Below are 25,454 nucleotides of genomic sequence, written 5' to 3'. Positions count from 1 at the left end.
AAACACCAAACACAAATACAATAAACACCAAACACAAATACACTAAACACCAAACACAAGCTTTAAAGTTTGATATTATAAGTCTGAAATGAAAAACAGATTACAACATTATTCCAAAGAAAATCAACCTTTGGCCTGGCCAATATCAATAGTGACCGATCCAAAGACACCATGAAAATGTTTCAATTTTTGATCAATGCTCACCTCAATTTATTATTCAATCTGATAATATATTTTGCACTACTTCAAACCCCACATAAGTTTATCTCCTCTAAACTCGACATGCAGGTTATTGCTTTCTCTTTCTCTGATGTTTTCTCTTTCCACCAACATTTGGTTTGTAGATCTTCTTCAGATTTCCGAACTCCAAGTTGATCCAGTAACGTGTTTGAAGAGCTCATGCAGCACAGTAGTTACGTCGTCCCTGCAAAATCAATTTTTTTGTGATAATCATAATGTAATAAAACTGGTGTATGTATAATCTGAAACAAATTATATATTTTCGTCATTATATATTTCAAAATTATGCTAAAAACACTTATAAATAGTAGAGTAACGACTTATAATTTTTTATCGTGCGCTATTTGGTCATTATGGTGTTTCTCTTAAAAGAAATTAGAAATTAGGGAGTATTATTGGTTGTGAAACAAATATATTACAATGTAAAATGCAAAATATAAGAATAAATAAAGGTTAGATGCAGTTGTGGTTAGATCTCTAAGTTGTTCGATTCAGTTCATTTGTGAGCTATAAAAAAAGATTAATCTTCACAACACTTAAATATATAAAAACAAAAAAAAGGATTGAAAGATTTGAAATGTAAAAAGAATTAATCTTCACACCACTGAGAAAAAAGGTACTAAGCCACTAAAATGTAAAAAAAAAAAGACTTGAAAACAAAAAGATTAAAACTTTTGAGAAGAATAAGAAGAAGAACTGCCAGAGCAGTGCGGAGGGGAGAGAGCTTCTAAGAAGAAAATGCAAATATGGAGTTTTGTTTGTTGTCAAAGATTGACAATCGAGGAATCTCTTCTTTTGTCCCAATAGGGAATGTTTTCTCTCATGTGTGCATATTTATATCATTGAGAGAAATAATGGGAAGTTTATGTGTGTAAATTTGTAAGCGTTGGTGGTCCACGTAAATTATGTTGCAAATATTTGTAATCTCAATAGACTTTTGAACCAAAAATAAGAATATAAATCTCCACCATGTTTTGATCATCCATATGAAATTGTTCTTTGGAGATTTTTGATCTTTGACTCTGACATGTAATGGGCTGATTTAGTGGGTCTCAATTTTTAAAAGCGAAAACGGCAGCGTCTTGAAAAGCATCATATCCAGTAACTAAGTTAGTCATCATTAGTTTGTTTGTTTTTTTTTCACTCTCACTCTCTTTCTCTTGTACAGTTGCGAAGGCGTCATGGCAGTTTCTCGATTATGGTTAACTGGTGACAACCTACTCTTTTTTTTATGTAAACACAACTTTTAGTTCACTAGTATCTTGAATTTTGTAGAAAAGAAGGTACTCGCTCTTTTTTTTTTTCTTTTACTTTTTAGGGGAGTAACTAAAATTACTCTCCATCATTTCTTAGGTATTCCAACTCGTGACCTCTAGAATCTGGTAATTTTGTTGTTACAGAGTACTACCGAAGCCATAAACATATTTTTCTATCTAACTAAAGCCATAAATAACTCCACGGAAACATACATAGGCAAATAAAAAAAAAAATCCTTAATAATCCAACAACAAAACCAACAAAAATATAAAAATAACTTAAATTCAGAATTGAAGTGTACGATCCGTCTATGGATAGTAGGTTATTGAAAATTTGATATTGTAATTATTATAAAAGATATAGTTGAAAGGATGATCAAAAGAAGTCGCGAAGGGAAGGGAGCTTGATCTCGCCCTGAGTAGAGACAGGAATGGTAATGTCACCGACAACAGGAATGTCGATGGTTAGCCCAATGTCGAGTTGATAGTCGATGTCCCAATCTGTACACATGTCCTTCATCAGACTAACCGCTATGCTATAAGCCACCTTAACCGGTACGTCCAAAACCGTCGTGCCGTTCCCAACCAGCGAACCCGGGTCCGGTATTGTTCCCGACGCTATCATCCTACGCAACCATTCATTAACATTATTAATTCGCCGCACATGATGAACATCCATTACACATGGAAAAAAATAATACACATGACACGTGCGTAACCTTAAACTTTTGATGTATGATAATGTTATCTTAAGCTATTAATTACTCAAAATCTAAATCTAAGACGATCTATCGTTTCGATTCCCTTGATATATATAAGTAACATGTGTAATAGCAAGTGTACAAATAGACCTAACGAGAGAAGAAAAGTATCATACACGTTTCTCAACATTTAGCCATTAATTATTTTGTATGTGACACAAGTAGATCCGGTATACGGATCATATATTAGCAAGTCCACAATCCGGATCTTGTTTTATTTTTAAACCATTTTTTGTTAGTTTGCTAGATACACGTGAAAAAGAAGATAATTTCATACGTTCGATGAAGGGTTGGTGTCAATCGGACGGCACACAAATAATAAATTAAGAAAACGAGAAGAAGAGGGAAAAAAAAAACCTTGTGTCGCTCTTGAGGATGTAAGAGATCTGGCAAATAGGGATCGATTGAGAATAAGGATTCTTGACGGAGACCTTGGCGTGGTAATCGACTCCTTCACGTGTCACGCCTTTGAAATCGACGTCGTCCACGGTGGCTTCCGGCGTCGGAATATTCGTCAGCTTCTCCGCAAAGAAACCTTTTGCTTTGTCCAACAAGCTTGAAATCACCGACCCCTTTTCTTCAACCACCTTTTGCTCTGACGATGCCATTCTCTCTTAATCTTCCAATTACTTGCTCTTCAAAATGATCAGATCTCTCTCTCTCTCTCTCTCTAACTTTTATGGCTCTGTTTTTTATTTTATTTGACCAAATCTCTATGGTTCTGTTGATTATTTATATAATGTACTTTCTTTCTTTTTAAGGATGATGAATACCTTAATTGCCGGAGCGTGGCATTATTCTATAGTTACTTGCAAAAAGTTTTTTTTTTATTTTTAAATAAATAAATACAAAGGAGTAAAATACAATGCATCTTATACTAAAGGAAAGATCCGTTTGTTTTGGTTTGTAGCATCATGGTCATAACGTGCGTTCTTACTTGTTTGCTTGTCCGATTTTTTTTTTTTTTTTTTTAAATCATTTTAAAAGATATATGAAAATAAATTAGCAATTGTTTTGCTATTAGGACTGATTTTTCTTTTGAGAAATATTTCGACGTAGACTTTACTTTTCTGTTGATTCCAATTGCTAGAATTGGTCAGCGGACTTCATTTTGTTAATTCGCTAATCCATATACGTATATGTATTTATTGGTTCACTTTGTGGCTCCGACTTCGTCCAAGACTTGTTTGCCTCTACTTTTTTTCGTGCCTATACTTATTAAAACTTAAATTCATGTAATTAGCTGTCTGATTAGGCATATGTCTTCATGGTGTGTAAATACCAAAAAATGAATATCAAAAAGAGATTGAAACTATCAACATACGATTGACATATAAAGTTACAAGGCTTTTATTCGTTACTTTAAACAATAATACGAATCGGTGAACCGTCGAATCGCTGCTGATACATATCATTATAAACACACCTAAACTATACTATAAGCATATTAATTAATTATTTTAATCATCAGGAGGTGAAGTTAGAGAGGAACTTCATCTGGTGAAGAAGAGGAGTTAAGGTTTGCATAATCTCCTCACAAGGATGGTTATGGATTCCTTCGTAAGTTGTCTCCACAATGCTCCTTTCCTTGGACAACCTCTGAACTTGCTTCTTCACGTTACACATGTGTTGTGTGCATCGATAATAGCTCCTTTTGATGTATCTCGTTTTTAAATTCCGATTTCATGTGACCATAATTAGTGTCAGTATATATATCTCGAGTACGAAAAACAATTTTCCGATATTTTAATGTCAAAATTTTACCTGGGATACAAGCTGTTCTTGACAGATTTCTGACCATACTTTCTCCATCTATAACCATCATCGAGTATATCTTTATCACTCTTTGTGCGAAAAGCAAACCGCGATTTTTTCATAGCCTTCTCGTTTGGTGTTAACAGTCCATTTCGGTTGTTCGCATGATTCAAAGCATGAGACGAATCGTAGCCGTGCATTGAAGAGGTGCGACGAACCAACTGAATGTGATGTATTCTCAAGATCAATCTGTTGTGTGTGAGAGAATCCTTCATGTTAGATGTATTGTGGTGAAGAATAAAAAAGAAGGTTGAGAAAGAAGCCAACTACATTCAACTACTTCAGATCAACAACAACAAAAAAACCCTTCACGTCATCTCACACGTGTGAAACTTAAAAAATAAACAAAAACCGGAGAGTTATTATTACAGAGACTTACAACGCATGTGGTTATTAAAACCAGAAAGACCCGTTCAAAGAACAGTGTTGAAGAAGAAGGGATTTAACAAAATAAGAGTTTCTGTATCGTGTGGGTGACTCTCAGCTAATGATCATCTTGTTGAAGAATTCAGCTTGCTCAGGGAAAAATTCCAAAAGCTCAGCTTTGGTTAGCCACACAAAATCCTCGCAGTTACTTATGTGGGCCATTGGAGCATTTCCAACAAAGTATGTGTGAGTTAAGTCTCCTAAGACTGACTTTAAAGCAGATTCAGCACACTACAAATTAAATAACGAATTTACGTTACAAGAAGTCTGATCCTATCCTCTTGGATACTCACAAAGCCATGTATGGTATGTGAGAAGACCTTGAAGAAGTCTTTCCTTGCCTCCCAGATCCTTCTTCGTACTAATTCTGTCGGGAGTTCCATATCCGATTTTACCACAAGGTGATGTATGATAAGTATTACAACAACTATATTCTATTCTGAAATTAGTTTTACCAGCTTCTTAGATGGTTAAATTGTTCTATGATTTCCTATCTAATTCCTCTGATAAAAATATAAAAATAAAATAAAAATTATGCTCCGTTGCCGGGACTCGAAACCGGGTCTCTCGGGTGAGAGCCGAGTATCCTGACCAGCTAGACTACAACGGATTTTGTATAACCTGCAAACTAAATAGATTAAGTACAAAATAAACAAATCTCTCAACTATCGCCATGTTGATATGCGTGCGTAACCCAGAATTGAATCGCCACTGGCCAGAATCCAAAACAGACAGCCAGAAATGTTTTTCGGTTTCCGTTTCTGCAAAAGTTCAATTTTTTAGAAATCCTTTGTTTTTGTAAACACAAAGAGAGTGAAAATGGCTTCCTCTATCACCAGGAATTGCTCTCGCTTCTCCAAGGCCATCTCCGTCCGTTTCATGAGTAACCTACCGGAAAACACCGTCTACGGAGGACCAAAGCCGCAAAATCCAAATCAGAGGGTGACTCTGACGCATCTCAGACAAAAACACCGGAAAGGAGAGCCGATCACCGTCGTAACTGCCTACGATTACCCATCCGCCGTTCACTTAGACACAGCTGGAATCGATGTTTGTCTTGTCGGTGACTCAGCTTCCATGGTTGTTCATGGTCACGACACAACCCTTCCTATCTCCTTAGACGAGATGCTTGTCCATTGTCGTGCCGTTGCTCGTGGCGCAAAAAGGCCTCTGCTTGTTGGTGACTTGCCATTTGGTACTTACGAATCAAGCACCACTCAGGTGATGATCAAGAATTGAATCTCTTAACTCATCCGAAAACCTATATTATCCAACATTTTCTGAAAAAATCGATTTTTTTTTTCCTCTGAGACTGAATTAGTCACAGTCAGTGGGGTTTGCAATGTTCAATTCATTTCCTGATAATGGAACACTCTCAAATGGTATACATTTTTGTGTCATTGTCTGTGCTATCAACGATTTATGTTTCTCGAATTTCATTTATTAATGGATGTATAATGAGGTTGTAAGTTTGAAATGATGGGTCCACTCCAGGCGGTTGATACTGCGGTTAGGGTTCTAAAGGAAGGAGGAATGGATGCGATTAAGCTGGAAGGAGGATCAGCTTCTAGGATCACTGCTGCAAGAGCCATTGTTGAAGCAGGAATTGGGGTTATCGGCCATGTGGGTCTAACTCCTCAGGCGATCAGCGTTCTTGGTGGTTTCAGACCACAAGGCAGAAACATAGCTAGTGCTGTTAAGGTTGTTGAGACCGCAATGGCTTTACAAGAAGCTGGATGTTTTTCGGTTGTTTTGGAATGCGTTCCACCTCCCGTAGCTGCTGCTGCAACCTCTGCTCTCAATATTCCAACCATTGGCATTGGAGCTGGACCTTTCTGCAGCGGACAGGTCTTGTCTGAGGAATTGCTTCTTTTTCCCGTTTTCTTGTGCCAAACTTTTACGTCTTATATATCTGTTAATTTGTTTTCTTGAAAATGCAGGTGCTAGTCTACCATGATCTTCTTGGTATGATGCAACATCCACATCATGCTAAGGTCATCATCAATGTTACTGAAATGAAAATCTCTTGTTGGTTCTTAGTTTTTCAACGTTCTCCTTGTTTCATGCTCTTTGATTTTCGCAGGTTACTCCAAAGTTTTGCAAGCAGTATGCTGAAGTAGGAGAAGTGATCAACAAAGCTTTGGTGGAATACAAAGAAGAAGTCTCTAAAAACTTGTTTCCAGGTCCTTCTCACAGTCCTTACAAGATCACGACAAGCGAGCTTGACGGGTTTTTAACCGAGTTGCAGAAGCTTGGTTTTGACAAGGCCGCATCAGCCGCAGCTTCAGCAGCTGAGAAGATGAAACCTTCAGAGTCACCGTCTCTTCAGTGACAACAATAATAAGCTCTTGTAGAATTTCAAACAATAATAATAGTTTTTTCTTCAAATGTTATTGGGCCTATTACTTTCATTTCAAAGGCCCATCATGTTCAAAGGCCATTTTAAAGGCATAATAAGAATTGAAGTTGGGTTGTTGACAGAGAGAGTTCTTCTTCTTCTTCTTCTTCAACGTCGGAGATGACTAGTGTGCTTTCCTCCTTTTACCGGCGCCGGAATTTCTATTATCTGCTCGATCGTCGTCTACTACTTCGCCGCTTTTCTGCTGAATCTGATCCATCAAAGGTGATTAAACCGGATTGTGAAGAATCAGTGGCAAGGGAATTTTTGGAGCATCTTCGGGATATTCCGCAACATGATTGGGTATCCTGTGAACTCCTTGATTCTCTCCTTCTATCTTCTTCTTCTTCTCCTCGTGTGTTCTCGCAAATCACGCGGCGATTGGATTCATACTCATTGGCAGTGTCCTTCTTGGATTACCTGAACGAGAAATCTGAGTCTCTGAAGCACCGCGATGAATCTCTCGCCGTTGCGTTTCAATCGGTTATCGAATACGCTTGTAAGGAACCTGACTCGCGGGATAAACTTCTAAAACTTTACGAGACTTCTAAAGAGAAGAAAGTCCCGCTTACTTTCAATGCCGCCAAACTCCTCATCCGTTGGTTTGGACGTCTTGGAATGTTGAATCAGTCGGTTCTTGTATACGAAGAACTCGATCCAGACGTGAAGAACACGCACGTGAGAAACGTTTTCATCGACCTTCTTCTGCAAGGTGGTCTTGTGGATGATGCGTTGAAGGTGCTCGACGAAATGCTTGAAAAAGAATCCATTTTTCCGCCAAATGAATCAACGGTGGATATTGTTTTCCACGGCTGTGTTTCTAAGGGTAAACCAAAGAGAAGGCGTGTGACAGACGAGGAGACTATACAGTTGGTTTTGAAATTTGGCGATCGTGGCTTGTCACCAAACAGTGTTTGGCTGACTCGGTTTATCACTACTCTGTGCAAGAATGGTCAAACCCTTGTAGCTTGGGAAACTTTGAGCAAGCTGATGAAAAACAAAATTCCCCTGGAGACGGGTCCGTTCAATGCGCTTTTGACATCATTAGGACGGAATATGGATATTGGTAGAATGAATGTTGTCGCTGCAGAGATGGACGAAATGGGCATTCGAGCTGATGCAGTGACTTTGGGGATTCTCATTAACACTTTGTGCAAGTCATTGAGAGTCGATGAGGCCTTAGAAGTATTTGAACAGATGCGTGGAAGTCAGAGTGATGATGGAAACGTGATCAAAGCTGATGAGATCCATTTTAATACCCTTATCAACAGCCTCTGCAAGGTAAGAAGATTAAAAGAAGCAGAGGAGTTGTTGCTCAAGATGAAAATGGAAAAGGGCTGTGTGCCTAATACAAGAACTTACAATTGCTTGGTTGATGGGTATTGCAGAGCTGGACAGCTTGACACTGCCATATCAGCTGTTTCTCGAATGAAGGAGGAAGGGATAAAACCGGATGTGGTTACTCTTAATACAATGATTAAGGGAATCTGCAGGCATCTTGGAGTGAGCAGTGCGGTTTCTTTCTTAATGGATATGGAAAAGGAAGGCTTGCAGAAGAATGTGGTTACTTATATGACATTAATTAATGCTTATTGCAACGTCAATAACATTGAGAAGGCTATCCATTGGTTTGACCAAATGGTTGAAGCTGGATGCTCTCCTGACGCCAAGATATTTTACGCTTTGATCTCTGGTTTGTGCCAAGCTAGACGAGACCATGATGCCCTTGCAATGGTTGAGAAACTGAAACGAGCAGGATTCGCTCTTGACTTGATGGCTTATAACATGCTTATTGGATTGTTTTGTGATAAGAATAAAGCAGATGAAGTTTATGAGATGTTAACCGATATGGAGGGAGCAGGTATGAAGCCTGATTCAATCACATACAACACTCTCATTTCCTATTTCGGCAAACTCAAGGACTTTGAAAGTGTTCATAGGATGATGGAGAAGATGAAAAAAGATGGTTTTTTTCCAAATGTTGTGACATATGGTGCAATAATCCATGCTTGTTGCTCGTCTGGGAAACTGAATGAAGCGTTGAAGGTCTTTAATGACATGGGCTCGCACTCGAAGGTCTTCCCAAACACAGTGATATACAACATTCTCATTAACGCCTTGTGCAAGCTCGGGGACCTAAAACAAGGGCTCGCTCTGAAAGAAGATATGATGAAGAAAAGGGTGAGACCGAACGTGGAAACATACAATGCGTTCTTTAAGATTCTTAAAGACAAGAACCAATTTGAGACTGTGCTTGAGCTATTGGATGAGATGGCTAAACATTCTTGTGAACCAAATCACATAACCATGGAAGTTCTAATGGAGCTGCTCCCAGAAGTTGGAGAATCGAAAAGGCTGAAGAAGTTCATGCAGGGTTACTCTGTTGCTTCTTCAATCGAGAAGGATGCACCTTTGTCTTTAAGCCGATGTAGTAATGAGACAGCGGTATAGTATGTTTATGTTTCATCTTTATATTTTAGATGCAAATTTTTTAAACTTTGTGATCCCATTTTTTAAGCTAATGGATGCCTTCTCAATAGATTCATTGCAGGTCTCTAATAGTACAGTATCCCATATTAGTGTCAGAAGAAAATATTATATATTTACTGTTTCAAAAGTCTAATTTATAATTGACATCATCATTTTCTTCATCGGGCTAGTTTTGTGTCCCCATTAATCCACGGCTGGGTCTCAGAAGTTGCTTGAACAGAGCAATCTTAGGGACATTCCAATGCTCCACGTGTCTGCATAAACCCATTTATCGAAAATGTGAAACCACAAAGATTTCTCAAAGTTGAGAGATATTGAATGTCTTTGATATTTATGAGCTCAGAAGTAATCTTTCACCTGCAAATTTTCCCGGACTCTGTGTCGAAGTAATACTCCGTGTAACCAGTTGCTGTAAAAGTAGATTTTGCTTCTCATAAATTTCCATAAAATGTCTATCCAAACAATCTGCCCATTTTTACACAAATTTGAAAGTTTTGTGGTGGGGATAATAAAATACCTGAAAGAATGGGTTTCCATGGAAACGACATGACACAGCTAAATTTCCAATGCCCGACTCCTTTATCCTGCAAAACCCATGACGGAGCTCCGGCGATGAAAAAAACAAAAAAACAATCTTTTTCCTCCGACATCGGAAAGAAAAAAAAAAAAAATCCATCTTTTACAAGTAGACTCGGCCGTACCTCGAAATTTTCCCATTTCATGAGCTTCATATTCGATTTCTCAATTAAGGTTCCGAAATTAGTGCAATTCCTTTTGAAACGAGTAAGACCCTTGAAAGAACCAGCCGGATCGGCGAATTCGCACTTCTCCTCGTAAACCTCCGGCGTCAAGTTCCCTGAAAGAATCAGCTCCCCAGATTCCGATTTAGACAGAAGCAACAAAAATCAGATCCTGATTTGGATGTTTTGTTTCTTCACTGACCTGTGACGAAATACGATCGCTTGAAGTCTTGTTTGATCGAATCCACGACGGCTACACGAACGGCTCGTCCCGAACAATCAACAGGAACCTCAAATCCTGTCACAGTCGGAGGAGGAGGAGACGCCGGAGATCGGAAAGCGGAAGCAGCGATTCCGAGTAGCTCGGATCCGTACCAAGCGAATTTGAGTAGAACATTCTCCGGCTCGGCTCCTTTACTTGTCTGTGGCTCGTTAGCCGGATTCTGTCCTCTGCAACTCACTCCAGTTGCTTCGAATCGGCGGTTACGCCGGAAATTTGAACGGCCACGATCGCCGGAGTAGCTGGGGTTGACGGTGGTGATGGAATGAAAGGAAAGAGAAGACGCCATTTTTGGGTTCAAGTGTGATTGATCAAGGAAGGGAGAGTTTTACTTTAAAAGTATCCTCTTTCTGGTTAACGGAGACCACACAAAAATATAGTGATAGTAACAACATAACACGAGCACAAATCTGATTCGTTAAACAATTGAATCAAATTTCAATGGTTTTCAAAAGAATAATCTCTCTACACACAAAGAAAAAAAAAAGAGTTGTATTTGAAACAAAATTGAGGTGATATATGAGTCGTCTTCAACAATTTCATGACATGCGTGGTTTTGATCAGCTGATCATGTCGATGGCACCGGGTAAAACCCGAAACTTTCTAGGTAGAAATCCAAGATGTTCTCCATCTGACTGAACATAGATACTTCCACTGTCTGAAATCTCTTCAACTTCGATACTTTGTACACTACAAGAAAAAAGGACGCTTAAAGGTGGTGACTTTTCAAGTGCCAAGGACATTTACAGAACAGAAGCGTTGAGGAACCAAAGAAAAAACTGACCTTCTTGAGCTCACATTGTTAACCGAGAGATGCGTCCCACTGTATAGCTTATGAAGTTTCAGTATGAAATCGTACCATTTGAAGTCTTGAAGAACCACAACCTACAGAGAAAGTGTATCAAGGTCAAAAGCTATCACATTTACAACACAGTATTTGAGTTCTTATAAACACACAAACTGTTGCACCTCAAGATTTCCATTTCCAGGGACGGCGTTGGGAGTGATTTTCATTCCTCCACCAAAGTATTTAGCGTTTCCAACGCAGAGAGCGGTGACTTGAGTATATATTTCCCATTCACCTCCATTGACCTGAGAATATAACACAGTGATTTCAAGTTACTTACTCCGGTGAAGATGGGATTTTTTCAGAAATAATTGCTTACTCTGATTCTCATATCTCGGTTATGATGCCCCATAAAAGCCTGTAGGGCACCAATCACATAGCACAATTTTCCAAATTTCTTGTACTTTGATGCGTAAAAACCTGCCTTTGCGCTCCTGCAAGTGATGAGCAACCAAAGAAAATAGAGATTTACAACCGCCTCATTAAGGATCAATACGATCAGGAAACTTGCATGATATCCTTACAAATGAACATCAGCAACGTTAATGAAGTAATGCAAATCCCTTCCTTCCTGGTCGATAACACCGACATCAACCCGTGACCTTATCCCTGAAAAAAATTGCAGATTATGTGATATTATACATAGGTTGCTAAGTCCTAACTCCTCGAATGGGTTCAGTGACATACCTCTAGCAATGCGCTCCACCGCTTCACAAGGATCATTCTTCCTAACAAAACGCAGAATATACTCAAGATTGGCTCAACATAACCTCCAAAAAATATCACATCAAACAGAAGTTGCAGAAACTAACCAGCCAAATGTTCTAGCAAAATCCGAGCCAGTACCTAAGGGAATTAGCTGCAAAAAGGAAAGATGGAATGAGATTGTAAGCTGTAAATATAAGCAAAAAAAGTCAATTCAAGCTACTCACACCAAGTGCAGCCGAATGACTAGTATCGCTGTTGAGATTACCGACACGTTTCCCCTCCCAAAAGAAACCATTTACAACCTGTGAATCAAAAGGATAGAATGAGTGGAGCTAAGATTCTCAAGAGCTCAGTTCTAGTAACCAAAGATTTCCAATTCTAACCTCATGCAGTGTTCCATCACCTCCTACCGCAATTACAGCATCTGCGCCATCCCTAATAGCCTGATAGAAGCAAACAAAAAAATCATCAGAGAATACGGAACCCATCAAAGTGATGATGTTTGTCTTTCACTGCCACTTACCTCTCTTGTAATTTCAATGGCATGAGAAGGACCCGATGTCAAAGATTCGCATATCTGGAGTAAAGCAAACAAGCAGCCGGGAAAAATCAATTCTCATTAGAAAAACAGAGAGAGAGCAAAAGGAGATAGCATCACTAACACAGGCACATGAATAGGTAAGCTAATCAAAAACTCACATTACAGTCTTTACCAAGACGAGATCGTAGGTAAGGAAGCAACTTCTTCCACTCCTTAGCTGTTCTACCATTAGCACCTGATTTAACAAAATAAATCATCAAACGTAGTCAAATTCTATCCCTAGAGAACCCCAATTCCACCTCGAGACTGATTCTCATATGTAAAAACATCATTTTTAAACCCAATTAATCCAAATCTCAGTCATTTCTTCGTCCACTGAGAGAGTAAGAGAGAAAACACACCTTGAGGGTTCACGACGAAAACAAGATCACGGAGGCGGGAGGAGGAGACGGAGGCACCGGCACCACCACAGCCGCGAAGGGTGATGCCATCAGAGGAGAGATTGGAGGAAATACGATGCTGTGCGCTAAGGAACGAAGGTTGTTTCGCCGTGTCATGGCAAATTGAAAAGCAGCAATTGTATCGTAGCATTGTATGGCCGCAATTCGGCTCCGGGAGACATCATCGCCGTTATCAGTTCGTCGCGCAATTCGACAATTGCAGAGACCCTCTGTTTCAACCAGAGGCTTTCTTAACTTTTTGGGCCAATTTTGGTCTTTTAACTCTACATTGGGCTTTAAAATCGAATGCCCGTTACTGAGATATTTTAGATTAAGATAAGTCGATGTGAGTCAATGAAGTGTGTGGGGTCCCTACTTTTGCCGACCGGTGTGTTTACTGTGGGCCTCCAACATCCCGACAGCTGTTTGTGTCCTAATTACGTAATAATGACTACGATAATTTATGTTTTGATCATTATCCTCGTAAACGTTATTTATATTTCATTTACTTAATTTTTTTATTAATGATTCGGAAATTTTTTTTAAGCAATCTGTTTTAGAAAAAATATTGAATCCTAAAATTTGATTTCGTAATTCTTTCAAATTTTTATTGAAATTTTTAGTATGTATAATTAATCAAAACATGAGTAGATAGAACGTGGTATTATATAATTGTTTTGTAGCCGTTAGATTTGGTTTTAAATAATTAAAATAAACAAAGACTTAAAGCTAATGACTATTTTATAATCCCACGAAATCGTCTCGTTTTGGCCTTTCGATAAAGACTATTAGCCATCCACTGATTATATAAGAGTTTTTAATTTCATGCACCGAGCTCCAGAAGTATTAAACGTAACCACCATTAATAATCTTACACGTGGAAGATTGTAATTAGTTTTCTATGTGACAGGCCGTGACTTTATCCTTATAAACTGACGTCGGACCTCCGCCATATATTTTTTTCCAGCCAAACCGGCACCAAAAATTCAATGAAGCATTAGAAAGATAATTTCCACGAGAATTTCCTGTGATTTCTTCATCTCCAGAAATTTATACCGGTAAGATTCTTGGAAATTGAGTTTTTTTGCCACCCATATATTTTCTCTTTTTGTGTGTGCTGAAAATTGAACTCTGCATATTTAGTTTTAGGGCTAAGAGTTTACTGCTCGATGTAGAGTTTGTGTAGATCTTGTTTATTTGTATTTCCTTGGTGGTATTCTTTTGTGTGGATAATTAGGTTTTAGGGTTCTTCGATTCTCGAAAGATCAAAACTTTTCTCTCCTAATTGCTAAGCTCTGGACATCTTCAAGTGTTAGATTAAGTCACATCAATTGTTTATGGTTTTATTTCCATGTGGGTTTTGCATAATTACAATAAAATGGAAAATTGTGTTTTTGCATCAAGATCTCAAAAGTTGTCAGCTTTTGAGGACTCCTAAGTTGGGATTGTTCCTCTATTATCCCTTTTATTATGTAGCAAGATCCCTTAATATACCTTGAATTGAAATCCAATTGGAGTATACTATTAATGTACTCAACATGATCCTTACAGCATTCTCTCTTTCATTTTTCAGTGTATAGCAAAATGAGTCGACCACAAGATCCGCCACGAGGTTTCTTCCCATTTGGAAACCCCTTTCGGATGTTATCGCCAAAGGGCTCAGATTTATCGCCATGGCTGCTTTCTCTATTGAACGGCTTTGAGTTACTTTTGGCAGAGAGACTAAAGAAACTTATGCCTAAGAACAAAGATGATATCCTCACTTTATCGTGGATGAAGCTAGCTATGGAGTCACTCTGCGAGACTCACAATAACATAAACACACTCATAACTGATCTCCAGCTTCCTGTCTCTGACTGGGAAGGGAAATGGGTTGATGTTTACCTCGACATAAGTGTGAAGTTACTAGATCTTTGCAATGCCTTTAGCTCGGAGCTGACACGCCTCAACCAGGGAGATCTCTACCTTAAGTGTGTTCTGCACAATTTAAAATCGGATTCCGGTGAGAAGTATCTCCAGGCTCGATCGTCATTTGATAGCTGGAGGCGACATGTTAATGCAAACAACCCTAGAATCGAAAACTGCCGAGCGGTTCTAGACAGTCTTGTTAAAACTCTGAGCTTACCTAAAGTCAAGAACTCGCCTAAAGGGAAGGTTCTTATGCGGGCTTTTTATGGTGTCAAAGTTCAAACGGTTTATATTTGCAGTGTTTTTACCGCGGCCTGGTCTGATTCCACCAAGGATCTTTTCGATTTACCTGTCTCTGAAAAACCATTGTGGGCAAAGGTCTTTACCGATATGCAGAGTCTTGTAAATGCTGAGATCAGAGACATGTTGTCTTCCGGTAGAACCTCTATTCTCAAAGAGCTAGAGAGCGTTACTGCTAGTGTCGAGAAGCTATACCCGATGATCCAAGATGGCGTTGCTCCTGTCGAAGTTGAAACCTTTAAGGATCATGTTATGGAATTGGGGACACAGGCTGAGAAATTGTCTCAAGGGTTAGATCAGTTACTGGAGGAAGTTGACAGTTTCTTCAAAATGACTTTAAGAGGACGCGATGTGTTGCTCTGTAATCTTAGGTCAAGTGATTCAATCTCTGTCAATGCAGTTGGAGAAGATGTAGATTAAGACAGTGAGGTAAATAAACAAGTATAACCCTTACAAAAGGTAGCTTTAGGTCTCCGAAAGTGTTTCCGTTTTTGTTTGCTTGAGTCCATCTGTGGAACTTGTCTCTTCGGTTTAATGTGTGTTGGACCTGTTGGTCTTGTCTGTATTGAAATCGATTCTGCAATATAATATATATATACATAATGCATCTGTTTGGCTTGAAAAAATCACAGCTTTCTTAGCAAAGATCTAATCTTTCTGAACCAGTTCAATCAAAGGATCAATCAGATTACAAAGGATACAATTCATAGATATGAGCATGTCTCTTCGGTTTAATGTGTGTTGGTCTTGTCTGTATTGAATTCGATTCTGCAATATATTATATAAATACATAATGCATCTGTTTGGCTTGAAAATATCACAGCTTTTTTAGCAAAGATCTAATCTTTTTGAACCAGTTCAATCAAAGGATCAAATCAGATTACAAAGGATACAATTCATAGATAGGTGCAATTAGTGGTAACAAATGAAAAAAAAATATGCAATATTGAGCTAACGATTGACTCTGCTTTTTGTGACCATACACGTATGTAATCTTTCATGCTCTTTAGAATCACGGATCACTTGAGAGATCTTTAACAGTTGAAAAAGCTTCTTTCTTTTCACAGGGATTAAGTGTCTTCAAGAGAGACTTTCAAGAGAACCTTCAACTTCAACAAAAGCCCTTCTTCTTGGTATCTCTCTGGCTCTTGGTCTGATTATTGCATCATGTCTGGAGAATCAAGCTCTGGTTCTACCGATCATTGCATCAAAGTTGTACCGACACACGGAGGCCGCTATATTCAATACAACGTTTACGGACAGCTCTTTGAAGTTTCCAGAAAGTATGTCCCTCCTATCCGTCCCATTGGTAGAGGCGCTTGCGGTATTGTCTGGTAAGTTCTTTTGATTCCTCTTCTGATAAATTATCAAAGGCCTTCTTGTTTTGGATGTTCATAGGCTTTTGATTCTTGAGTTTCAGTGCTGCGGTGAACTCAGTGACTGGAGAGAAGGTGGCAATTAAGAAGATCGGTAATGCTTTCGATAACATTATCGATGCAAAGAGGGCTCTACGCGAAATTAAGCTTCTCAGGCATATGGATCATGAGAACGTAATGTTTAGTCAGCTTTGCTCATATTAATTATCTGTAATTATAGTTTTGCTAGATCTATCAAGTGTTCCTGATCTTCAAGACGAGGCAAACAGAAGAAGAATCCTCTGTTTTCTCTGTTTTAATATTCAATGAATCTGATCTTCAAGCCTTGGTCTGATTCTTCAGGTAATAACCATCAAAGATATTGTAAGACCTCCGCAACGAGATATCTTCAACGATGTCTACATTGTCTATGAGTTAATGGACACTGATCTTCAGAGAATCCTCCGTTCTAACCAGACCTTAAGCCATGATCAATGCCGCGTAAGTCTGATCTGATCTTCTCGAACTATGGAACTCTCTGATCTGATCTTTTTATTAAAAATTGACTTGTCTTCCTTTTACAGTTCTTTGTGTATCAGCTCTTAAGAGGGCTCAAGTACGTGCACTCGGCAAACATATTACATCGTGATCTGAGGCCAAGCAACGTGCTACTTAACTCGAAACACGAGCTAAAGATTGGTGATTTTGGGCTTGCGAGAACAACTTCGGACACAGACTTCATGACTGAGTATGTCGTTACCCGTTGGTACAGAGCTCCTGAGTTGCTTCTTAACTGCTCAGAGTACACTGCAGCTATCGATATTTGGTCTGTCGGTTGCATACTCGGCGAAATCATGACGGGACAACCGTTGTTTCCTGGCAAAGATTATGTTCATCAGCTTAGGCTTATCACAGAGGTAATTAAGAAAAAGAGAGAACCTTTGTTTTCCGCTTATCTGAAAATCGCAGTTACGTTCTGATTTCACTTAAAATCCATTTCTTGAAACCAGCTTGTAGGCTCGCCAGACAATTCCAGTCTCGGTTTCCTTCGCAGTGACAACGCAAGAAGATACGTTAGGCAACTTCCGCGATACCCAAAACAACAGTTTGCTGCTAGATTCCCGAAAATGCCCCCAACCGCTATCGACTTGTTGGAGAGAATGCTCATCTTTGATCCAAACCGGCGCATCTCAGGTAACAAACACAAAGATCTTTGAAACATTATTGCGCTTTCTTATGCAGTTTGCTTTGGCTTATGAATTTGGGTTTCGTTTGTTTTTGCATTTGCTGCTTGTGCTGTGTGTGTGTAGTCGATGAAGCTCTTGGCCATGCTTACCTATCACCGCACCACGATGTGACCAAAGAACCGGTCTGTTCGACTCCTTTCAGCTTCGATTTCGAGCATCCTTCTTGCACGGAAGAACACATAAAGGAACTTATCTACAAGGAGTCTGTCAAATTCAATCCTGACCATTGAGTCAATAAAGAAAATAAAAAAACATGTTTGAGGATTCCTTTCAAGTCTCTCTGTTTTTTTTTTTAAATCTCAGGTTCCTTTATTATGAATCTAAGTTCATTTTATTTTGGATGAATAAATTGCTATGATGATGATACACACATATAATATACATATCTATATCTAAGCTACTACTGCAGAGCTTGACTTTCTTTATATCAATTTCTTCAGTTATGGATCTTGTTATAATAAGAGAGCACGAGTTCACAAAGAGACTATAGAGTCTTCGTGTCTTTAGTTCGTTTGGTTAAAAAACTACACTGTGTTTGTGGTCAGTCGGTACATGGGTCGAAAAATCACACTGACTGTTTCACGTAAAATATTGTCTGGTTTGTGTGTAGTAGCAAATCTTACAAAGTTCAAAGTACAAAACATATTCACTAATGATTGCAATTGTCCACTACATTTTAGTTGATTACAATAATTGGCAGACTCTCTTACTGATGAAGTGTTATGCACAAATAATAATATTTTAATTCTATATTAAAGTAAAATTTATAGGTTAATAAAGAAAAGAAATTGTTTACAAAATTTGGAAGTTTGGTAATTTTAAGCAAAAGAAGAGCTAAAAGTAGAACATGTCCCAAAGCAAAAACAGAGACCAAGAGAAGATTAGCTTGGTTGAGTTCTTTTCCATCAAGCGAAGAGGTTCGAATTATCGTCTGCATTCCTAGAGTTTAGTGAAACAATTCAAGATCAGAAGTATTTAACTATATTTATCAGTGGTGTGCACAAAACAAAATGGAAAATTGATACGGTTAGTGATGGCGTCTTCAGTTTCTTTTTCTTGCGCGGTTTACAAATTGATATGACGTCATCATCAATCTGTTTCCAAACCACTATTTATATTTTATACTGTAAATTGTGGCTTGGAAAATAATATTTATTTCGATAGCAAGTTTCTTTGTGTACTTTAGATTTTTGTTTCTTTCATTCTCTTAAATTTCTCATACATTCAAATCCAGAGAGAATAGCAACAGACTTATGTTCATATATTATTTTTAAAAAGATTAACCCAAGAATTCTTAACCGAAATTCAAGTGATCTTTCAAATTAGAGAATTTAAAAACGTATAATGTAAAGAACCTGAGAATTCGACACTATTTTTTTTTTCTTCTTCTTTTTGCTATGAATGACTCTGACACTAATCCACTATGTATACATTCTAAGTTTTATAGAAGATACTCTACGAAAATTAAACAAAGATCAAAGACGACCCCCACATTCTTCAAAGACGAATATGCCAACTCGACGGTGCATGGACCATGAGAGTTCCCTTTAATGTTTATAAAAAAAAAAAAAAACCATGAGTTCCCTTCACCTCTTTTTTTGTTTCTTTTTCTATTTTATAATAACTAAATTTTTCATAATTATAAAAACACATGAATTTATAAATATAAACCTGTTTGTCTCGGTAGGGAGAACTTATAACGCAAAGGTGATTTATTTATTTATTATTACTGATTAATTTCTTTTTTTCTTTCGGGGTGGGTGAAAAGAAAAATGAAAGGAAGAAAAGTGAAGTCACAATAATTAATTTGTATAATAAAAATTTCGTCAAAGACGAACGAAGAAAATTCTGTGGAAACGATGCGCTTCTTCTTCTTGGTCTTCTACTCACACTGATATAGTCTAAACCCCTTAATTCTCAGCTAAATCTTTTTTCACCTATCATCAATGGCGGAGATTTCGGTTCTGGGTTTAACAACTCTCGTCGTCTTCTCATGGGCTGTATCAATCTGTACTTCTCTCCAAGATTCTGGGTCTGACGACAATAATGGAAGCTTTTTCACGGTCTCGAGCTTCAGATACCCAAAATCTGAAGTCAGGCCCTACGATACTCGTTACATCAGAGGTCTGTTTATCTGATCACTACTTTTTTTTGCCGATCATTTCAATTATCAGGATCTCTCTTTTTTTTTTTTTTTTGTTGGTCTTCACGAGCCTGATTCTCTGTTTGATTCCGGTACAGTTGATTTGCCTCCATGGTTCTCATCTTTGAATCTAGCTTTGGAATCTGATGTTGACATCGTAAGTATAAATTATACAGCTCAAAAGATTTGATTTTGGAGTTCAAAGAATATTTGATTGATTTTTGGATTTTGTTTTGTTTTTTCTGTTCGGTAGACTGCAAAGAGCATTTCGAAGATTTCGAAAAGTCTCCTTCCTGTGATATGCTTCAGAGACGGTAGTCCTCCTCTGCCTGATGCCTCAACCAATGCTCTGAAAGGTTTAGGTACGATTTAGGTAAACAAAAAAGAAACATCTAGTTGTGCTTCTTTGTCTGATTTATAGAGATCAAATACCTTACTATTTTAAGAAAGTGTATTTCTTTTAAATTTTTGTAGAGCTAGGACGGCTATTCAATGGATCTTTTGAAGGAGCTCAAGATATTGATATTGCGCAACAGTGTTACCCTATGCAGAAGAATATGTCCTTGAGGTTGACCAATGAACAGGTAATCTCTTGAAATTCACCCAAAAATTTGTGTGTTAGGACATTTTAAGGTGATGAGTTTCTTGTGTGTTGTTGTTGCTGCTTACAGATATCTCCTGGAGCTTGGTATGTTGGTCTTTTTAACGGAATTGGTGTTACTAGGACGCAGGGGAAAATGGTATGGGTGTTAAAATTGTTGCTTTCAATGACTTTTCATCTTTTCTTATCTAAATTAGATCTCTGATACATACTCGGATACTGCACAGATCGTTCGCTCCTCGGCCTTTTCATTTAGTGCCAACATTAGTGTTGAAGGTTGTAAAACCGCTACCATGTGGGGGCCTTCTTGCAACCAGACTATTTATGCGCTTTCATGTTCACGGTTCGATAACCAGGCAGCAAGTGTTGTTTCTTGCTCAGATTCTATTCCTAGTTCTTGTCTGACTAGTGTTGAAACGAAGACATATGCTTTAGATGTAGATGAAATAGCGGAACAATTAGTTATTATGGCATCCAATTTGAAAGTAGATTCCAATGAAACTTATCTCATGTGTTACGCCCGTTTTGGAGCTATTGCCTCAGAGACTCTACATGATTACGCTGGTAATATACACAAACTTCCTTTGGTTATCAACAAACCGAAAGCTGGTCGATGGTATATCGTTGCTAGTTTTCCCGGAAGGGAGAATAGACTTTTACAGGGCACAAATTCCAGTTCTAAGGTCTGCTTTTCGATGAATGTTAAAGTGCTGGGATGTCCCATGGGAAAAGCAGGACCAAATTGTGGGCAGCAAATCCACATGCTTCAGGTAATTTTCTCTAAAAAGCTTTTTGAGTATGTCAAAATCAAGATTGAGCTCTATACATATGGAAATTGTTGAACCACGATACATTTTATGCAGGCAGTAATGAGGAGAGGATCGTTGACACCATTTGAATCATATTATTTGCCGGTCAATGATGCTTTACCTTCAGGCTCGAGCACAGCTTTCCCCCTTGAACCCTTTTCCAGCAACGTTTCCTCTCATCCAGAATTAGACACAAGCACGTGGACTTATTTTCTCATGAACATCCCTCAAGGAGGTGCTGGTGGGCATATCCACTTCAGACTAACATCAGATTCCACGATACAGTATGAAGTATATCTTAGGTTTGGGGGATTGCCCACTGCTGATGACCGGGATTATTATTATGTGAATCGAACAAGTTCCAGCCGCTCAATGTTCTTCTCACTGTATAATTCTAGCCAAGAAAAAGTTGATTTCTACATCTTGTATGCTCGAGAAGGAACATGGTCATTCGGGTTAAGGCGGCTCAGTGACTCTACTGCTCCTGAAGGTCAACCTACTCTTGTATCTCTTTCTCTTGAAAGATGCCCGAGAAGGTGCTCGTCTCATGGGAATTGTCGATATGCTTTTGACGCTAGTGGATTGACATCCTACAGGTTTCTTCTACCTCGGCTCAGTCAAAATTTGTAAACATATGGTGAGTAGATTATTCTGAAAGTTTTTAACTTTCTTGTGTTGTGTTTCAGCTTTTGCGCTTGTGACCGAACCCATGGAGGCTTTGACTGTGGCATTGAAATTGTGTCACACCAAGGTATCTTAATCTAACAGTGTTTGGAATTTTACAACTTTTTTCTATGTACTCATGTGCTTTAAATCTGATGCAGGACATATCATTCAGTCTGTTGCTCTCATAGCATCAAATGCAGCGGCTCTTTTGCCAGCTTACTGGGCTCTTCGGCAGCGAGTAAATTTCCACTTTTCATTCGATGCTCTGTTTATTCCTATTTCCCTTCTGAAAGTTGATAATTCATCTTCAAAACAGGAGTATTCAGAGTGGGTTCTGTTCACGTCTAGCGGAATCTCGAGCGCTCTGTATCATGCATGTGATGTAGGCACTTGGTGTGTGTTAACTTACAATGTGTTACAGGTACGTGTAGTTGTTATCTTCATTATTGTCATCCTTTATGTGAAACTATACTTGGTTACAAGATGGTAACTTTTTTTTTCTGTTTGCCTTCAGTTCATGGATTTCTGGCTCTCTTTCATGGCGGTTATTGGTACTTTTGTGTACTTATCCACGGCTGATGAAGCAATTAAGAGGACAATACACACAGTCGTTGCCATCCTCACAGCTTTATTGGCCTTAACTAAGGCAACAAGGTATCTGAGATGTTCGACTGAATGGTTATGATAATTAGCACCTTGAAACTTTTTTTAAACCCTTACATTGGCTCGCTATTAATTTGCAGGGCGTCAAATATTATCATTGTATTAGCAATCGGGTCACTTGGTCTACTCATTGGGTTTTTGGTAGAATTTGTTACAAAGTATAGATCATATTGCGGATCATCTGGATTTTCATTGAACATGCTCGACAGGTAACATAATGAATCCATTCCCTTTCCTGAAAATGTTAATAACTATCACAAATTTGACAAATCATAACATATCCGAGCTCTGACATATGCTTGTCGTAGGCCACGGGCAGTCAAAGAATGGTTTAGTAATTTAATCAAGACGCTCAAGAAACGGTTTCGTTGGGGCTTTGTGGCGGCTGGTCTTGTAGCCTTTACCATGGCAGCCATAAGTTTCAAAGTGGAAACCAGTTCAAGCTACTGGATTTGGCACAGGTGTGTGTATACTGTACGTTAAGAGTTCAAATACGAGTAATATCGATTGGTATCACTTTCTGAATATTGACATATGAAAATTATGTGCAGTATTTGGCATTTCACCATTTACACATCGTCCTTCTTCTTCCTCTGTTCGAAGATTCCAATTGTAAATAACGAGAACCAAACCCACCCCGGAGGTGACAACTACGAGTTAACAAGGCAAGACTCGCTACCAAGAAACTAAGCATAAAGATAGAGGCTTTTTACCAAACTCTTGATGTGCCTTCTCTTATATCTATACCTAGTACCAACCAAAGAAGTGTTAGAACAACATGATAATGTGTAAATATTCAGGGGTTTTTTCTCTCTCACTTGGATTCTTTCATGGCATCCGGACCTCACTGCCAACTCTTTTGTCTGTATTCTTGTATGTTTGTGTACACATAGTGACAGGAAAATACCACTGGAATTGTTGTCCAGTTGAACCATTTGTATTAATTCCAGGCAATCTTTTGGTACGATGAGAGGCTTTGGCATTCTTCCACATTTTTTACTTGCATGGCTTGTTAAGCTAAACCAATTATCGTTGTGTTCATGAATCATGGTTATAGTTGCTAGACTGACTAGTCACCAACCCAACTGCAACCTGGAGTTTTGGGATTATTGCAATTTCTCCTCTCTGTTTTGCGCAGTAGAGCCGCTTGGTTCCAATGGCCTTCAGAGAGGTAAGCGTTTGACAAGAGAGAGTAGTTCACAGCTTTGCTAGGTTCAATTTCAAGGAGCTTCTTTGCACCCCATTTCATAGATTCTCTCTTCTCGTGGATGTTACATGCTCCTGTGAAAGCTGCCAAAGCATCTGTGCGTGGTTCTATAGGCATTGACCTTAAAACATCCAAGGCCTCGTCGACGAACCCAGCTCGACCAAGAAGATCGATCAGACAGGTGTAGTGTTGTTCCTCTGGTTCTATCTTGTAAACCTCAGTCATTAGTTTGAAGCAACGAAGCCCCTCTTGAACTAATCCCCCATGGCTACAAGCAGACAGAACCTCTAAAAAAGCGATCTTGTCTGGGTGAAGTTTCTGCAGCATACTTTCAAACATTCTCAAGCTTTCTTTCGCGAACCCGTGAAAAGCTAAAGCCCCGATTACTGAAGTCCATGAAACAAGACTGGGTACTCCGATCGATTGAAAGCACAGAAGTGCTTCAGATAAATTTCCAGTTTTGGAGTAAGCATTTACCAGAGAATTAGCCACAGAAAGAAAATCTGCAGAGCCACATTTAGTAACAATGGCTTGAATTTGCTTAATCTCCTGAATTGCTGAGAACTGAGCGCAAGAACTTAAAACGCTTGCAAAGGTAAACTCATCTGGTTGGAGATTCCCACGGAGCATCTGACCAAGAAGTCTCATAGCTTCTCTTCCTTCTCCATTTTGTCCATAACCCACAATCATTGCGTTCCAGGACACAACATTTCTCACAACCATCGATTCAAAAGACTCGAGAGCATCTCTCATATGGTTACTCTTAGCATACATATTGACCAATGCAGTCGCCACTGGAATGTCGAATTGAAATGACAGTTTGAAGACGATGGCGTGTATCTGCTTCCCTTGCTCGATCCTGCACGCACTGAGAAGACTGGAGAAAGTGAAATCATCACCAGTAAAGCTGTTATCTCCGGACCCCATTAGCTTGAGTAAACCAAAGGCTTCATCGATCATACCGTTAAGAACATACGACGAAACTAAAGCGTTCCATAGCACTAAATCTCTAACCAAAACCGTCTCAAAAACTTGTCTCGCTTCAGAAACGTGACCACATTTCCCATAGAAATCAACGAGACTGGTACTCAGGATGCAATTTGAATCGAGACCTTGTTTCAAAAGCAAACTGTGTAATTGGACACCAGCTTCTACGTGGATTGAATCAGTACACAACCGTATCAGGCCAATGAACGAGACATGATCCAAACTCACCCCACTGAGAAGAATCCGACTCAAATAACAAAAACCTAGACAAGCTTTGTGCTTGGTCTCGCCGTCTCTGTGAATGACCCCGTGAATCAAAATGTTCCAAGTAACAATATTTCTAATAGGCATTTCGTCGAAGAGCTTGTCTGCATCATCGAATCCTCTGCTTTTCATGTAAGCTTGCAAGAGCTTGTTCTGAAGGAACAGAGAATTGTAAGCCCCTCGTTTTACCATGAGCCCATGATCTTGTTTCACCTCAACGAGATTACTCAGTCTAGCAGATAACTTCGAAGAAGAAGAATTCGAATGGGTTCGGTTAGTTCGCGAGGAAGACAAATAGTTTTTGAAATGGACGGTTACGATCGAAGTTGAGCGGAACCTAAAACGCATCTCTACCGGAGACT

The 25,454-nt window shown here is 38.8% G+C and overlaps 10 protein-coding genes and 1 non-coding gene across 13 annotated transcripts; 5 read left to right on the top strand and 6 right to left on the bottom strand.

The window, feature by feature from the left end:
• Positions 1 to 1,689: 1,689 nt before the first annotated feature.
• On the bottom strand, positions 1,690 to 2,964 carry LOC18015834 (desiccation-related protein At2g46140). The gene is made up of 2 exons (XM_006397735.2): positions 2,615 to 2,964; positions 1,690 to 2,122 (listed from the first exon to the last, which is right to left on the bottom strand). Exons 1-2 carry the CDS (start codon positions 2,863 to 2,865, stop codon positions 1,873 to 1,875), a joined length of 501 nt encoding a protein of 166 aa, XP_006397798.1. The 5' UTR covers positions 2,866 to 2,964; the 3' UTR covers positions 1,690 to 1,872.
• A 651-nt stretch (positions 2,965 to 3,615) lies between these two features.
• LOC18015833 (probable WRKY transcription factor 43) lies at positions 3,616 to 4,257 on the bottom strand. Of its 2 annotated transcripts, none has more exons than XM_006397734.2 (2): positions 4,022 to 4,257; positions 3,616 to 3,908 (listed from the first exon to the last, which is right to left on the bottom strand). In XM_006397734.2, exons 1-2 carry the CDS (start codon positions 4,210 to 4,212, stop codon positions 3,725 to 3,727), a joined length of 375 nt encoding a protein of 124 aa, XP_006397797.2. In that variant the 5' UTR covers positions 4,213 to 4,257; the 3' UTR covers positions 3,616 to 3,724. The 2 variants fall into 2 exon arrangements, with proteins under 2 accessions (XP_006397797.2, XP_024010692.1); XM_024154924.1 differs by having other exon boundaries at positions 3,616 to 3,920; positions 4,022 to 4,256.
• Positions 4,258 to 5,035: 778 nt separating this feature from the next.
• Positions 5,036 to 5,108, bottom strand: TRNAE-CUC. Its single transcript has one exon. It is a non-coding gene; the product is annotated as a tRNA-Glu (tRNA).
• Positions 5,109 to 5,214: 106 nt separating this feature from the next.
• LOC18015832 (3-methyl-2-oxobutanoate hydroxymethyltransferase 1, mitochondrial) lies at positions 5,215 to 6,979 on the top strand. The gene is made up of 4 exons (XM_006397733.2): positions 5,215 to 5,719; positions 5,993 to 6,346; positions 6,439 to 6,492; positions 6,582 to 6,979. The coding sequence occupies exons 1-4, from the start codon at positions 5,318 to 5,320 to the stop codon at positions 6,828 to 6,830; spliced, it is 1,059 nt and encodes a 352-aa protein (XP_006397796.1). The 5' UTR covers positions 5,215 to 5,317; the 3' UTR covers positions 6,831 to 6,979.
• On the top strand, positions 6,965 to 9,442 carry LOC18015831 (pentatricopeptide repeat-containing protein At5g28460). The gene has a single exon (XM_006397732.2). The coding sequence runs from the start codon at positions 7,017 to 7,019 to the stop codon at positions 9,345 to 9,347; it is 2,331 nt and encodes a 776-aa protein (XP_006397795.1). The 5' UTR covers positions 6,965 to 7,016; the 3' UTR covers positions 9,348 to 9,442.
• On the bottom strand, positions 9,423 to 10,772 carry LOC18015830. Its single transcript, XM_006397731.2, has 5 exons — positions 10,329 to 10,772; positions 10,088 to 10,242; positions 9,904 to 9,970; positions 9,744 to 9,795; positions 9,423 to 9,640 (listed from the first exon to the last, which is right to left on the bottom strand). The coding sequence occupies exons 1-5, from the start codon at positions 10,693 to 10,695 to the stop codon at positions 9,553 to 9,555; spliced, it is 729 nt and encodes a 242-aa protein (XP_006397794.1). The 5' UTR covers positions 10,696 to 10,772; the 3' UTR covers positions 9,423 to 9,552.
• A 48-nt stretch (positions 10,773 to 10,820) lies between these two features.
• Positions 10,821 to 13,139, bottom strand: LOC18015520 (sphingoid long-chain bases kinase 2, mitochondrial). Its single transcript, XM_006397730.2, has 12 exons — positions 12,904 to 13,139; positions 12,661 to 12,737; positions 12,485 to 12,538; positions 12,345 to 12,404; positions 12,186 to 12,263; positions 12,066 to 12,112; positions 11,941 to 11,981; positions 11,778 to 11,862; positions 11,573 to 11,687; positions 11,376 to 11,498; positions 11,191 to 11,291; positions 10,821 to 11,096 (listed from the first exon to the last, which is right to left on the bottom strand). The coding sequence occupies exons 1-12, from the start codon at positions 13,091 to 13,093 to the stop codon at positions 10,967 to 10,969; spliced, it is 1,101 nt and encodes a 366-aa protein (XP_006397793.1). The 5' UTR covers positions 13,094 to 13,139; the 3' UTR covers positions 10,821 to 10,966.
• Positions 13,140 to 13,853: 714 nt separating this feature from the next.
• On the top strand, positions 13,854 to 15,776 carry LOC18015519 (protein BPS1, chloroplastic). Its single transcript, XM_006397729.2, has 2 exons — positions 13,854 to 14,000; positions 14,516 to 15,776. Exon 2 carries the CDS (start codon positions 14,527 to 14,529, stop codon positions 15,568 to 15,570), a length of 1,044 nt encoding a protein of 347 aa, XP_006397792.1. The 5' UTR covers positions 13,854 to 14,000; positions 14,516 to 14,526; the 3' UTR covers positions 15,571 to 15,776.
• Positions 15,777 to 16,255: 479 nt separating this feature from the next.
• On the top strand, positions 16,256 to 18,094 carry LOC18015518 (mitogen-activated protein kinase 12). The gene is made up of 6 exons (XM_006397728.2): positions 16,256 to 16,484; positions 16,571 to 16,700; positions 16,869 to 17,006; positions 17,090 to 17,422; positions 17,516 to 17,699; positions 17,816 to 18,094. Exons 1-6 carry the CDS (start codon positions 16,318 to 16,320, stop codon positions 17,980 to 17,982), a joined length of 1,119 nt encoding a protein of 372 aa, XP_006397791.1. The 5' UTR covers positions 16,256 to 16,317; the 3' UTR covers positions 17,983 to 18,094.
• A 1,501-nt stretch (positions 18,095 to 19,595) lies between these two features.
• LOC18015517 lies at positions 19,596 to 23,616 on the top strand. Of its 2 annotated transcripts, none has more exons than XM_006397727.2 (14): positions 19,596 to 19,876; positions 19,994 to 20,052; positions 20,149 to 20,257; positions 20,370 to 20,479; positions 20,567 to 20,635; positions 20,724 to 21,266; positions 21,360 to 21,901; positions 21,992 to 22,056; positions 22,130 to 22,209; positions 22,288 to 22,392; positions 22,486 to 22,625; positions 22,715 to 22,843; positions 22,943 to 23,095; positions 23,186 to 23,616. In XM_006397727.2, exons 1-14 carry the CDS (start codon positions 19,699 to 19,701, stop codon positions 23,322 to 23,324), a joined length of 2,421 nt encoding a protein of 806 aa, XP_006397790.1. In that variant the 5' UTR covers positions 19,596 to 19,698; the 3' UTR covers positions 23,325 to 23,616. The 2 variants fall into 2 exon arrangements, with proteins under 2 accessions (XP_006397790.1, XP_024010791.1); XM_024155023.1 differs by having other exon boundaries at positions 19,687 to 19,876; positions 20,149 to 20,268.
• A 2-nt stretch (positions 23,617 to 23,618) lies between these two features.
• Positions 23,619 to 25,445, bottom strand: LOC18015516 (pentatricopeptide repeat-containing protein At2g46050, mitochondrial). The gene has a single exon (XM_006397726.2). It carries the CDS (start codon positions 25,438 to 25,440, stop codon positions 23,704 to 23,706), a length of 1,737 nt encoding a protein of 578 aa, XP_006397789.1. The 5' UTR covers positions 25,441 to 25,445; the 3' UTR covers positions 23,619 to 23,703.
• Between the last annotated feature and the right edge of the window lie 9 nt (positions 25,446 to 25,454).

Source organism: Eutrema salsugineum, unplaced genomic scaffold, assembly GCF_000478725.1.
Source record: "Eutrema salsugineum unplaced genomic scaffold, Eutsalg1_0 scaffold_22, whole genome shotgun sequence".
Lineage (NCBI taxonomy): Eukaryota > Viridiplantae > Streptophyta > Magnoliopsida > Brassicales > Brassicaceae > Eutrema > Eutrema salsugineum.
The sequence above is the reverse complement of the archived record's forward strand: the minus strand, read 5'-3'. Positions and strand labels throughout refer to the sequence as shown.

Bases quoted from the DNA above. Each gene is read 5' to 3' on its own strand.
- LOC18015834 (XM_006397735.2), bottom strand. From the start codon at position 2,865: ATGGCATCGTCAGAGCAAAAGGTGGTTGAAGAAAAGGGGTCGGTGATT. The intron at 2,123-2,614 runs GTTTTTTTTTTC...ATGGTTGCGTAG, and splicing joins ATCCTCAAGAGCGACACAAG to GATGATAGCGTCGGGAACAA.
- LOC18015833 (XM_024154924.1), bottom strand. From the start codon at position 4,212: ATGCACGGCTACGATTCGTCTCATGCTTTGAATCATGCGAACAACCGA. The intron at 3,921-4,021 runs GTAAAATTTTGA...TTTAAAAACGAG, and splicing joins AAGAACAGCTTGTATCCCAG to ATACATCAAAAGGAGCTATT.
- LOC18015832 (XM_006397733.2), top strand. From the start codon at position 5,318: ATGGCTTCCTCTATCACCAGGAATTGCTCTCGCTTCTCCAAGGCCATC. The intron at 5,720-5,992 runs GTGATGATCAAG...GGTCCACTCCAG, and splicing joins ACGAATCAAGCACCACTCAG to GCGGTTGATACTGCGGTTAG. The intron at 6,347-6,438 runs GTCTTGTCTGAG...TTGAAAATGCAG, and splicing joins GACCTTTCTGCAGCGGACAG to GTGCTAGTCTACCATGATCT.
- LOC18015831 (XM_006397732.2), top strand. From the start codon at position 7,017: ATGACTAGTGTGCTTTCCTCCTTTTACCGGCGCCGGAATTTCTATTAT.
- LOC18015830 (XM_006397731.2), bottom strand. From the start codon at position 10,695: ATGGCGTCTTCTCTTTCCTTTCATTCCATCACCACCGTCAACCCCAGC. The intron at 9,971-10,087 runs GTACGGCCGAGT...TGGGTTTTGCAG, and splicing joins TGAAATGGGAAAATTTCGAG to GATAAAGGAGTCGGGCATTG. The intron at 9,796-9,903 runs GTATTTTATTAT...CTACTTTTACAG, and splicing joins ATGGAAACCCATTCTTTCAG to CAACTGGTTACACGGAGTAT.
- LOC18015520 (XM_006397730.2), bottom strand. From the start codon at position 13,093: ATGCTACGATACAATTGCTGCTTTTCAATTTGCCATGACACGGCGAAA. The intron at 12,264-12,344 runs GTTAGAATTGGA...TTTGATTCACAG, and splicing joins GTGATGGAACACTGCATGAG to GTTGTAAATGGTTTCTTTTG. The intron at 11,292-11,375 runs GTGCAACAGTTT...CTTTCTCTGTAG, and splicing joins CTGGAAATGGAAATCTTGAG to GTTGTGGTTCTTCAAGACTT.
- LOC18015519 (XM_006397729.2), top strand. From the start codon at position 14,527: ATGAGTCGACCACAAGATCCGCCACGAGGTTTCTTCCCATTTGGAAAC.
- LOC18015518 (XM_006397728.2), top strand. From the start codon at position 16,318: ATGTCTGGAGAATCAAGCTCTGGTTCTACCGATCATTGCATCAAAGTT. The intron at 17,007-17,089 runs GTAAGTCTGATC...TTCCTTTTACAG, and splicing joins TAAGCCATGATCAATGCCGC to TTCTTTGTGTATCAGCTCTT. The intron at 17,700-17,815 runs GTAACAAACACA...GTGTGTGTGTAG, and splicing joins TCCAAACCGGCGCATCTCAG to TCGATGAAGCTCTTGGCCAT.
- LOC18015517 (XM_006397727.2), top strand. From the start codon at position 19,699: ATGGCGGAGATTTCGGTTCTGGGTTTAACAACTCTCGTCGTCTTCTCA. The intron at 20,636-20,723 runs GTATGGGTGTTA...GATACTGCACAG, and splicing joins CTAGGACGCAGGGGAAAATG to ATCGTTCGCTCCTCGGCCTT. The intron at 22,393-22,485 runs GTACGTGTAGTT...GTTTGCCTTCAG, and splicing joins TAACTTACAATGTGTTACAG to TTCATGGATTTCTGGCTCTC.
- LOC18015516 (XM_006397726.2), bottom strand. From the start codon at position 25,440: ATGCGTTTTAGGTTCCGCTCAACTTCGATCGTAACCGTCCATTTCAAA.